The following is a 12,927-nucleotide window of genomic DNA, read 5'->3' as shown; positions in this document are numbered from 1 at the left end:
CATGGAGACACAGGGGTAGGTGAACAGACGCTCTGACAAAGGACAGAGGAAAACAGAGACAATAAATATAAAGAGGGGGAAAAGAAAAACTTAACACAACACAAAAGAGACAAGGACTATCAAAATAAAACAGGAAGTAGCACGAACACCGAGATTCAGACAAACTTGACATTTAGAAGGAGATAAACACAGAAACACACGACAGACTGGGGAGATAAAGGATAAAACACAGAGAGAAGAACATGGGAACAGGTAAGGGAGGCATAACTGAGATGAGGAAGACTTCCACAGGAGACACAAAGGTAACATATGATAACAGTGAAATGAGAAAATTCACAAGGACAAGAAAACTAAACTATGAAACATAAGTCTGTGAAGGTTCTCAGTCAGCCAGGTCATCGTAGTCTAAGGAGCTTGGAAAGAAAAGCGTCTGGACTTCTTTAAGTTGCTTGAAGACGTTTCACCTCTCATCCGAGAAGCTTCTTCAGTTCTAAGGTCAACTGGTGGAGAGTCCCAGATTTAAGCCCTGTGGGAGTGTCCCCCCAAGAGGGACATGGACCCCTTAATGATCCTAATCACACAAGCCAAGCTGTGAAAACTGGTGTAGGTCACAATCAGTCACAATCAAGGTTTCGGGTGAGCTCATTGTGAAACCTAGCCCCACCCTATCATGTGATTTCCTGAGGTCAAAAGGCCCAGGATGTGAGTGGGCATTAAGGCATCTGGGATGTGATCTCAGAACTGGATTATAGATGGCAGACAGTTGGTGTCGTAAGCCACCGCCTCTATTCAAAGATGGCCGTTCACAGTGGACATAGATGGCTTCTTTCACTCCTCTTTTAAACCATCTGTCTTCTCTGTCCAAAATGTGAACATTGGTGTCCTCAGAGGAGTGACCTTTGTCCTTTAGATGCAGATGGACAGCCGAGTCTTGTCCCGTCGAGGTGCCTCTTCTATGTTGTGCCATAGAAGAGCCTGTTTGGTCTCTCCAATGTAGAGGTCTGGGCATTCCTCGCTACACTGTACAGGATATACATAAATGTACATGTACAGGAATATTAAATGATATTTCTGCTTCAAACTGATAGAGTCATTTTATAAGAGAAAATATAAACAGTGTTGTCCAAACGTCTAAGACCATAGGGGACATCTAGCATCTAGTTTGAATTTCTTTTGAGTTGAACAGAAACAAGTGATAATATTAGCCACCAAAAAACTGATTGAAAAGAAAAATACACTAACATCTACATATTTATTGTCTGGAATGCTTTCCTTTTGCTTTAATAATAACTTTGTGTAAAAGCTGACAACCCGTGTTATCCCAACATGGTTCGACAGTGTTCCAAAGAGCCTGTGGTGATGTCAGGGGTACTTAACTTTCACAGCCTTCACCTCCAAAAAAATGCCCGGTGGCACTAATGTCAGGTCGCTATGGATGAGAGTCCATGAAACTCAGCACTCTGTGGATTATTTTGGTTTTTTGCAAAGCTTTGTGCTTGTGTTTGGGTTTAAACGCTAAAACCAGAGTGTGAAAAAAAATCTTTAAAGAACAATGTGCTACTACCTCTACCTAGTATGTGCAGAAAGAGCCCCTCTCCTTAAGAACAAGGTTGGACGTCAAAATCAGGGAAGCCCGGGAGGATGTTAGTTGGACACGAGTGGTGCAGAAAGGTGTTATAAGAGACAGGGCTTGGATGGATAAGAAGTACAACAAGTTGTCCAAAACTGATACACTAGAAATGGCCTATAGCTCTAACACTAGGAATAATAAATCAGAGAAGCAGAGCACAAAAGAATAAATGGCCTGTTCTCCAAAGACACATCCAGGGTGTACTCCCAGCTGGAAGGACAGAACCTCCTAGAGTAATATTGGAAGGACATCTGGAAGAAAGATGCATCAAATAAATAAATAATTGGCCCTGAGAGCAGACCACAACAAAAAAGAGCCAGTCAACACCACAAAGGCAGACATTCAACAACGAGTCAAACAGCTGGACAGCACTCGGACTTGACATGATCCAGGCTTACTAGCTAACGATGCTAACTGCACTCCACGAGGACCTGGCAAAGCAAATAACAACAGGTGCCCACCCAGATGGGCTAAAACAAGACAGGGCAACCTTTCAACTTACCAGCCTCTCCAAAACTGGTATTTTCCTCTCAGGCATCGTAGCAACCAAGCTGAGTAGGCACAAATCAACACATTCAAAGCTGTTCTTTGGATGTTGGCTGTCTTTTGTTCTGGTTCCACACTCTTTGACAGACCTGTTGCCACTGATTTTCATTCCAATTTTTGTGTGATTTGGAATACTTCAGCCTTTTTCTCACTGTTTCTCATGCTTAAGAGCAGCTTCTCGACACCCACCCTTCCACTGAGACCATTTCTGATGAGGCTTCAGTGAACAGCAGATGGTTCTGTGTCAGGTCTTTGCTATATTCTTTCCTAATTCTTAAAGAGATGACATTCAAATATTGTACACCACACCACGCCAGGTTTTTCTGGAAACACTTTCTTCATGCAAAAATACTATTTTATGCCTTTAAATGAGTCATGCATCAACATTAAGTAGCCTTAAAACTCTTCTCTGAAATTGGTCAGATAAAGGAACTACATTGAAAAAGAGTCCAATGTCCAAAGAAAAACTTTGAAAGACCTCCAGAAAGGCTGGAAGTAAAATTTACGGTCTTGGTTCAAGATTTTTGTACAGCACTGTACACAAATGTATTCTGAGATCAGTTATGAATACGAATATTTAAGTATGTTTCCATCAAGAGAAAGATATCATTAGAAGTTTGTATAAGGTGTGTATATTTTTTATTGAATCAGAAAATATACACAAATATCATATTAATAAAGTTGAAGCATGGTAAAGAAATGTACAGGACATCAGTCATCATCCTCTAATCAGAGACCTCCATCCATCCTGACAGGCCGAGGTCAAAATACAGATTAGCACATTTTATATTATAACAAGAACCTTTCTGTCATTGCCTGCCTCAGTGCAAACCCACGTGGCAGACTCTAAAGGTTTCCGGTAAAATTTCACTTTCTGTCCCAGGTGTGTCAGGAGGTACTCTTCTCCCCAGCTCCGTCTTTAAACAATCTGTCACATTCTGGCAAAAGTATGTACACATTTTACATGTCATACAAAATGGGACAAAAGCAAAAGTAAAGAAAAATACAAATGTAACACCAGACTTGCTCACCAAGATCTTACAACTTTCTCGAGTCTCTTCATGCCTGGAGTTGCAAGCTGGACTAAGGCTTCATCATATCATACAATCCACGTTATATCCCGATCTCTGCTCGCGGCAGTCTTTTTGCGCTTTTCACATTCAGTAATGTTTTCAGTCTTCCTTAGGTAAGACTGTAACAAATGTGCTGAAAAATAGGAACTCTTAACAGGTTTTACACCCTCCCTCTTCCCCTCCTCTAGCTTTCCTTTCCTCTGGCTCTCTAAAGCAAAGCTGAAGGCAAAACGAACGATTAGGACAATAACACAGACAGACACATTTACTGACGAAAAGCAGCCTCGCTCCCATCCACTAATTCACATTTATTCTCTTTCTCTGATCCTCTCAGTGGCCTACGTTAAAGCAATCTCCTGACTCGCTTCTCATAGACCTGGATACACATTTGTTTTGCATTTGTCTCCATGTTTCCTTTTTTTTTTTTTTAAAGATATCTATTAATAATAAAGAATACCACAAGCAGCAGATGTAGCTCTCAAACATTAGCAGATTGATAGTTGTTGATCACAGGTGTAAACCAGAAAATAACTGACTTAGTCCATTTTGTGCACTTTGATGGTTTATTTTATGCGAGTTGAGTTGAGCCTCTGAATTGACCGAGTCGTCCCCAGTCCGGCAACACTCTCTGAAAAGCAGTATCAAACGGTTCCAGCCTAGAGTTTGTTTGTCCCACTGGTTTTCTGTCATCTCAGCAAGCTTTAACACTGGGCATGCTCACACCGCATACTGACAGACACACGGACGATCGATCCCCCTTTAAGAGCCTGTAATGCTGCCTCCTCCTCTTCTCCTCCTGCACTCACTCATGTTTTCATTCATCCATTTGAAAAGTAAGGGGTAATTGATACCCTGCAGCTGCTGAACCGCAAGAGAAAAAAAAGAAGAACAAAGCAGGAAAATGTTAGTCTTTAAATTCATTAAACATGAAGATTTTCAGCTGATTTACTCTGTGCTGCTTCTGTTTTGTAGCCTTAGTCAAACTGTAGTCCACCTGTTTTAGCAGGCAGTTCTGTTGGAGTCTAAGTGCTGTTGTACTGCACTACTGCTACCATTAATACTACTTACAATCTGTTTAGAGTAAATATATTAAGTCTGCTTTTGCAGGATTTTCATTTTAAAAGAAATTTAATGACAAATGTCTTATGTTACCCTGGGATGGCAGAGAGCAGTGCCATAAAACAAGTCTTCAAATTTATTTGTGTCATTTGTGTGCATTTTCCCCCCTGCCCAGTTTTACTACTTTCCTCTGCGCCCTGTTGCACCCATACACTGTATATAAAAGATGGATGTGGTTTACAGGACTGAAAACTGAAGTTGGTTAAAAAACAGCTGCATTCTTTTTAATTGACCAGAAGGTAGCTGACTCCATCCACCCATTTATGCTCGCTGTTCACCCCATAGCATGGTGCTGTGCGACAAATCTGTGATGAAACTGATGTCACATCCTCTGCGCTGATTCCGAGTGGTCATGCATCTCACGATTTTTAACCAGCTGTGTCTGTTTTTACTGCTATTTTAATGCCAAATCAGAACAGAAATAACAGACTGTGCAATGTCTTTGACTCCAGGTTTGACTTCTTCTCTTCCTATATCAGCGCTGATATTTTGTTGTTAATGTCTGAGTGGTGACACCTATTGCCCGGGAGAATACTGCAGCACCTGCCTGTATCTTCATGGCGAGCATAAATGGAATTGACTGGAATGGAAGTGTGTGATGATATTACTGTGAGCACACAGAGTAACCAGTAGGGTCGGTATACTGGGGCCTTTAGTCAATTCAGAGTCAGGGGATGGGCACAAAAGGCCCATCTGACTGATGAGTCACTTGATTCATAACTTCAATAAATACTGATAAAATTATGGTCTCGGTAATTGGTTTAAATTCTTACCGAATACACCATGATGCTCATTTTGTAAATTATGACCCCCTGTAGAAAAAAACTGACAGAAAACCAGGGTTTTACAGTTTGGCTGCCCTCTTTTGACAAGTTGGTACTGTGTGAGCGTGTAGGGTGACTCATGACAATCTGTTTTCAAATAACACTATCCCTATGATGGGGATGGGAGCTTCAAATCAGTCATGGAGGCCACTGCGGTTACATCCTTCTTTTATATACAGTTTATGGTTTTGTCCCTGGGCCTCGTCTAACACACGCCAGCACAGGAGGTACACGCACAAACATAGATGGTGAAACAGAGCAGAGGAGAGCGGAAAAACAACAGCCGCAGACTTTCACAGTGGTTGGCTCAACAATAGTTCGACAGTTCATTCCATAATTTATTGGACAAAGACAATTTTCATAGCTCTGTGCATCACCACAGTGAATTTTAAATCAGTGCTGGTTTTCAGCTTTAAATCAGCTTTACAGGTTAACAGTGTAATGAGTAAAAAGTACATAAATTGTGTCCTAATCCAACAAATTATGGATTCACTCCAAAGATAGTTGTTGTGGCTGGATTTTTTTTTCTTCTGCTGTCATCTTAAAGTTGTGTTGTGTAATGTGTGAGTATGTGTCAGACATCCTCACCTGCCACTGACCTGCAGGCCAGGGAGAAGGAACTCACTTTGCCAGATGTTCAAATGGCACACTGACCTGAGTAAACAGGGAAAATGAGATGATTAAAACAAGGCAAAAGCTAAAAAGTAAAGAAAAGAGCCTTTCTACACCTAAACCACGCAAGCCGCCTTCGAGTTTAATTTAAGTACACAGCCTTCATAAAGTTCGGATCATTTTATTCACTGCAGCGAACAAAGGACAGACACTGAAAAAAACTGAAGTACCTACTTATTACCTGTCAAGATCATAGGATAGTCTGGATAGAAAAGCTCCTTGTTTTATATACAACTACTTTATAAAATATTCAGTCAGTAAATAATGTAAATTCACAAGTTATCCATTTGAATTTCATGTTCGGTTCATGTAAGAATCTTTAAAGAGCTCAGTGTGGTCATTCAGGACGTCTGCTGTCACTGTGACAGGATCCAAGCACTTAAAAGGAGACACTGAAGAAAAGCCTTGGAGGATTAGTCTGCCTTCACATCATATCTGACTTTAAGCCCCTCAGTAACAAAACATCTTCATATGCATGCTTTGGTGGTAATTATAAGTAGATTAATGATGACTATTTTCCCACTTCCAGTATTTCAGATATGGCATCAGTAGTTAGGAGCAGAGTGCCAAGTATAACGAGAAAATTCAGTAACCTAAGTTAGTGCAAACCCTTCTCATCCACTTTCTCCACCAAAAAGAAGAAATAAAGAAAAAAAATTGTTTCAAAAGAGCAAAGAGTGACATCTGCTGCAGATTATTTGTGGTTAAGTTTCATAAAGTTCCTTGTAGTTCCTGTGCTAAACATGCTCGCATAACATGTAAGGTTTTCTGTCTTAGTTTACTGTATTCAGTTTTATTTATATAGCGCCAAATCACAACAACAGTCGGCTCAAAGCGCTTTAGATGATGAGGTATAAACCCTACAATAATACACAGAAAACCCCAATACAGACCACCCCTTATGAGCAAGCACTTGGCAACAGTGGGAATGAAAAACTCCCTTTTAACAGGAAAGGTGCTAAACTTCCTACCTGTGATGTGGTGATGCGTGATTGGTCGAGGCGTGCAGTGAGATCGGAGGAGGAGACATTAGCCGGGGCCCCGCGATGAAGCCTCATGGCTACCTTCCTCTCTCGCTCAGCTCGCTCTGCTCTCCCAGCCTGAGGAGAGCGATTACCTGTGTGAGCACACAGAAACACACACTTAAAATGAAAACCTGAACTCTGCTCCTGCCCTCCAACACCCAGAAGAAAGCAACACCCTAACCTGACTGCTGGACCCCACGCGTAGCTGGGTTAGGAGGAGCAGCGTCCGCCTCGTTCCTCACTCTGTTGGCTGCAGAAGGGTTTGGACCCGGCGGCAAAGCTCGACCTCCCACTCCTCTTTGGCCTCCTCCTGGTCTTTCCTCTCCATCTTTCCCCTCCCTCCTCTCCCTTTCGCCATCGTCTGTTGTCCTGCTGGCCCCCTGAGATACAAAGGAACAGCATCAATGAGAAAGTCTGCTAGAAAAGGGATAAATCCTCCAAGTTCAACTGCAACACGCACAAACTTCAGCATGTTCCAGTCAAAGACATAGTCGTAGGAGAAGCCTTGTCGGTGGAAAAGGTTCCTGAAGAGCTGCCTTAGATAAGAGTAGTCTGGCTTGTCATCAAACCGAAGGGAGCGACACAGGTTCAGATACGTGGAGAACTCAGCTGGGAAACACAGGAGACAGAAGATTTAGAGCAAAGTCAGATGAACAGTCTGACAGAAAAACTGCAAAAACCTCTTTACTGCACTCAAGAACACCACTGTAACAGCTACTCACATGGGTAACCTTTGCACAGCACCTCAATAGGGGTGGACATTTTCTTCTCACTGATACGTTCATACTTCTGCCGCTTGGTGGCAGCCTTGAGTCCCTGCCATGGCAGAGAGCCCAGGTTGAAGTACATGAGAACATAGCCCAGAGACTCCAGGTCATCACGTCTCGACTGCTCTGTGGAGAAAAAGACAGAGCAAAGGGACAAAAAGAGAGAAGAGAATGAAACAGCAGGAAATGTAGGGAAAGGAAGGAAAAAGCTACAGCTCTGAGAACCGCGTCACAACCAATAAAAAAGACGCAGAAAACTCACAATGGGGTCTGCAGAACACAACAATAAAACAGAGCATCTCCGCTGTTTGTGCACAGCCTTACCGATGCCCAGATGGGTGTTGATGGAGGCGTAGCGGGCGGTGCCGGTTAGGTTTTTATTCTCGCGGTAAGGGATGTGCTGGTGTGTCCGGGCGTCACGGTATTTCTTGGCCAGGCCAAAGTCGATGATGTAGACCAGGTTTCCCTTCTTCCCGAGCCCCATCAGGAAGTTATCGGGCTTCACGTCTCTGTGGATAAAGTTCTTGGAGTGGATGTACTCGATTCTGCTGATCTGAAGACAGAGAAAGGGGGGCACTAGTTATCTTGTATGCTGAGGCACAGTTAAAAGAAAATGTCCTTTTATGAAGGTAAACAGCAGGTTTTCAGGTTTAGCCCACAGACTGTATGTAAAAGATGGAGATGCAGATTATGTAAAACTATTCTATCAGTTTGGATTTATCTCATCTTTACTGCCTTTTAGGAGTCATCTACGGTATCCTAAATGTAAGTGTCCTTGAATGCAACAAAAAGAGATGCCCTGTAGCTTTACCGCACAAAAACATAAAGCAGTCACTGTTTAAAGTACAAGACAAAGGCCTCGTGTGTACGAGCATCGAGCAGTTATTCCTTCTCACACAGTTAGTTACATCGACCCTGCCAGTGACTTTATGTACTCGGTGTTACAGAGAGTTTGATCTGGAACTGAAAGTCTGTTTTAAAGTCTCTTTGGCTGGTGAAATAATAGTCGAGTCACTGGTTTTGATCAATAACCCTGCTGGCGTTTCTGCAGATATACAGGTCATTTTATGGTACAGGGGTAGAGAAAGTTATTATTAGAGGAGAGGAGAAAGACTCTTGTGTCCTAGATTGGAACTAAAGGGAATTAATGCTGAGTCTCAAGCCAGAAAACAAGCTTCATCTGTTTAGATGGGAATTCTTCTTGGCTTTTAAATGATCCGTTTAGTTTGAGCCTTAAAACGGCAACAACTTGTGATAAAATTTTCTGTAACTTTCTAATGTGCCATGTGCAAGCAAAGGTGACATTTGTGAGAGAAAAGTGATATATTTCTCAGACTTGAGTCTCAGTCTTTTTAAAAATTATATGAAATTCTGACAAAGTACACAGGAGCTCTCATTTGAGCTCTTAAAGTGATTAGTTACTACAGATGATAAGGTGCAAGGTGAAAAAAAGAAGCCCTGATGAGCTGTTATGTTTTTTGTGGTCAGTCGGTCTCACCATCTGGTCCGCCAGCAGCAGGACTGTCTTCAGGCTGAACTTGCGGGAGCAGAAGTTGAACAGGTCCTCCAGACTGGGACCCAGCAGCTCCATCACCATGACGTTGTAGTCGCCTTCCGCTCCACACCACTTGATAGACGGGATTCCCACTGTAGTGTGGGAAGGAGTGGAAATGTTAGGAAACTGAATCATTTGGAGTAACAGAAGATTTAGATTAAAATTCATCACCTAAATTCAGCTTTTTTCAGATGACACAAAAGATTCTCACTCATATATCAACCCCTGCACATCAATAAAGCTTCATGTTATATATCTTATGTCCATTATTGTGTTATCATCAGCTTAGTGCAGCAGGATGATCATTAATGCCAATGACCCTAAAGACACTCAAATGCTCAATAATTACATTTCAGTCAAAGATAGCTTGAGTTTCAATGCCTTTAAATGCCCTGAAATGTCTTTCAAATCCACCATTATCTCTTTTAAACAACTGCAATCATTGTTGATAGCTCTCAGCAGCCCTAAATACTCCTTAGTGACCCTAAAACTATTTACTACATCTCAGCAGACCGGTAGTAAAGCTTTCAAAGAGACCCTGAAATATTTCTCGGTACCTCCACCCTGCATCATTTTGTAGAATTTGCTCTCGATGTGGAGCTGTGGATGTTTGGTCTTCACACATTCCAGTTTGATGGCTACTTCCTCTCCTGTAGCAATGTTTGACCCTGATGGGAGAAACAGAGGTTAGATCAGGAGAGATTAACTCTACAAACCCCCAAAATTGAGGGCAATTGGTACTACTTGCTTAGATACTCACCAAGATAAATATCTCCAAAGGATCCGCTCCCTATCTTCCTCCCAAGGCGGTACTTGTTCCCCACCCTCAACTCCATGGCTCCTGAGCTCTTCAACTCGCTGGAAGGGTTCGACAAAATCACACAGACACACACACACGCACAAAGCTGTCATCAGTCACCAGTGATCAATAGAGTGAAAGGACACTGGTGGAAAGACTGCAGACTTTAAAGTGTGAGCAGTGAGGCTTTAGGCTGCTGTATCGGTGAAGGGAAATAGAACTGTAAGCCTGAGCAAAGTGAAAAAAGAGCCAGTACAATGACGTAGTGCAGCCCGAGTTGAATCTCTGGAGCCAGGAGGGAAACTGTGGCACACATGTGGCCAAACCGTCAAAGAGACACGACCTAATGAAACACCCCTGCTCCTGACGTGTGCCAAGGACGGTTGACAATAAATTCCAGGCAACAATGTAGGCCAATAAAGTATTTATAAACTGCATGGAGCAAAAAAAAAGCTGAAAGCGAAGAAGAACGGAGCGTGTAGTTGTGTAACATGATTTATTAAGAACTGCAGGGGGAGCGGTGTGTGTGTGTGGGGGGGGGGGGGATCAGCATCTCTCACACACTCTTCCCAAAGCACTTCAAAGGAGTCTGGATCCTGTGTACATGTGATTTGCATAAACTTGCAATTTCTCGCCGGTGTCCCCTGACAAAATCGGAATGAGTCATGTTTTCCTCATCCTGGCCCTAACTGTCTGCACAACCCTGAAATAAGGACATAAAAGTGTGAGGTGATGGATGGGGCTTTTCGACAGGTTACGCTTTTACAAGCCAGCCTGACATCACATTAATCGCTGACTAAGTCCGTTTCCCCCCCCCTCTTTCAGTCTTGACTGCATTGTAGACCAACCTCCACATACGCACCGTGCACTGCTGCACACCGCCAAACCCTTTCCAGCAGGTTTCTCAAGCTCGTTTTTTCTCTCAGCCTTCCAGGAGCTGCTGCTGCTGCTGCTGCTGTGCTGCCAGCGTTACAAAACTGGGACCCACTATTGCAGCAAGAGACTGCAAAAACAGGCGAGACGTGGTATTTTCACCCAGCGTGCAGTTGCCCCAGATATCACAGTGCAAATGATGAAGGCCGTGCATGCACAAAAAACAAAACAAACCCCCCCCACAACCCCAAACAAACAAATAAATAAACAACAACATACCGTTCATGTCTGGATGACCATCAGATGTGGTAATAATTCCCCATAACCGCACCCTCCACACAGGACCTGTGATCGAGCGCATCCCCCCCGCCCCAACACGACTATCTGGACTCTGTTTGGCTAACCCAAGCCCTCCCCCCCTCCACGTCTCTCTCTCTCTCTCTCTCTCTCTCACACACACACAGACACCTTGACCAGCTAACATACACTTCCCCCACCGAACACCACCACCACTACCACCCCTGCACCTCCTCACCGGCTTCGTGGTCGTCCGTCGTCTCACTCAGGACCCTGGACAGCGACGTACCGACGCGGCTTCGGACGGCTCATAACCTCGGAGATGCGTGACCCGAACCCCAAGTGTCGACCAAAAAATTACCAGCTAATCCGAGACGACCCGGAGGTGGAGATGCGACTAGAGGAAGCTCCGTAGAGTCACGTTTATTTAATGGAAAAAAACCCTGAAACTAGACACCGAGGTCCTCCTCTTCCTCTCTCCTTTGGCTGCTCCTCTCAGTCTCCCCCTCACACCCAGCCCTCCCTCACTCTACACCATTGACAATTACAATGATGTCATGCACAGGCTTGCAGAGATGCCCGGATTGTCTTAAAGCAGTAGGGCTGCTGAGAGCTGCTGCTTGCATGCATGAATGAAGCGCCCTGATGCCACCAGCTGCACTCTGACCCCGCCTCGCTCTCGGCCGCCACTCAGCAGACTCTAAAATTAAAGCACAATAGAGAAGTATAAGATGATGACCGCCCTGCGTCTGCTGGAGTAAGCGATGTGCCTGTGTATGGAGGACCGAAGCTGCCAGAATTAAAAAAAAAACAAACAAAAAAACGTTAAAATATTAATATCTAATAATAAAATATCATTTCAGTTGCTTCTATTATTCACTTTTCTATTAATTATCCTTTTTATTTGTGTTCCTATTAAATGTTTTTGCATATTAAGTGCACTCTCATTCGCTCAGTGAGCCCCTAATTTTACCCCCTGCCCAAATAAAAAAATAAATAATTAATGATTAAAAGTCAGATGTGTACTTTATTAGGTACACCTGTCAGTTAGCACAAATATCTAATTTTGACAGCAGGTCAATGCATATAGTCATGCAGACATGCTGAATTTCAAACTGAGGATCAGGATGGAGAAGAAAGGTTAAAGTGACTTTGGTGCAGGATGGTCCAAGTGTTTCCGAAACCGCTGATCTCAAGGGTTTACAGAGAATGGTCTGAAAAAGAGAAAATATCCAGTGAGCAGCAGTTCTCTAGATGAAAATGTCTTGTTGATGTCAAGGGGGAATGGCCAGACTTCTTTGAGCTCATAGGCAGGCAGAAAGATCTCAAATAACCACGTGTTATGCATGCATCTCTGAATGCACAATACACACAAAACACATGGGCTACAGCAGCAAAAGACCATGCCAGGTACCACTCCTGTCAGTTAGGAACAGGAAGACCAGGGTATCGATCAGAGCTGGACAACTGAAGACTGAAAAACAGCTGGTGTGGTGACTCTCAATTTCTGCTTCAACATTCAGACAGGAGAGTCAGAATTTAGTGTAAACAACATGAAAGCATCGATCCATTTTGCCTTGTATCAGTGGATCACACTGGTGTGGTGTCCGTCCACAGTGTACCCATTTTCTAATTTCTGCTTCCAGCAGGATAACACACCACATCAGATCATCTCTAACCAATTTCATGAAAAATTACAGAGTTCACTGTACTCAAGTGGCCTCCACTCACCAGATTTCAATCCAAC

At 43.3% G+C, this 12,927-nt stretch overlaps 1 protein-coding gene across 7 annotated transcripts; it reads right to left on the bottom strand.

Moving 5' to 3' along the window:
• Nucleotides 1–2,801: 2,801 nt before the first annotated feature.
• LOC100696848 (casein kinase I) lies at nt 2,802–11,923 on the bottom strand. 7 transcript variants are annotated; one of them, XM_025909801.1, is made up of 12 exons: nt 11,419–11,923; nt 10,873–11,013; nt 9,972–10,069; nt 9,769–9,879; nt 9,155–9,303; nt 7,981–8,209; nt 7,612–7,782; nt 7,350–7,498; nt 7,071–7,269; nt 6,836–6,981; nt 5,781–5,846; nt 2,802–4,110 (listed from the first exon to the last, which is right to left on the bottom strand). In XM_025909801.1, exons 3-11 carry the CDS (start codon nt 10,045–10,047, stop codon nt 5,814–5,816), a joined length of 1,263 nt encoding a protein of 420 aa, XP_025765586.1. In that variant the 5' UTR covers nt 10,048–10,069; nt 10,873–11,013; nt 11,419–11,923; the 3' UTR covers nt 2,802–4,110; nt 5,781–5,813. The 7 variants fall into 7 exon arrangements, with proteins under 7 accessions (XP_025765586.1, XP_005448083.1, XP_005448084.1 ...); XM_005448026.4 differs by lacking the exon at nt 11,419–11,923 and adding an exon at nt 11,163–11,240; XM_005448027.4 differs by lacking the exon at nt 10,873–11,013 and having other exon boundaries at nt 5,792–5,846.
• Nucleotides 11,924–12,927: the final 1,004 nt, after the last annotated feature.

The sequence above is a fragment of the Oreochromis niloticus genome, linkage group LG8 (genome assembly GCF_001858045.2).
Source record: "Oreochromis niloticus isolate F11D_XX linkage group LG8, O_niloticus_UMD_NMBU, whole genome shotgun sequence".
Classification (NCBI taxonomy): Eukaryota; Metazoa; Chordata; class Actinopteri; order Cichliformes; family Cichlidae; genus Oreochromis; species Oreochromis niloticus.
The sequence above is the reverse complement of the archived record's forward strand: the minus strand, read 5'-3'. Positions and strand labels throughout refer to the sequence as shown.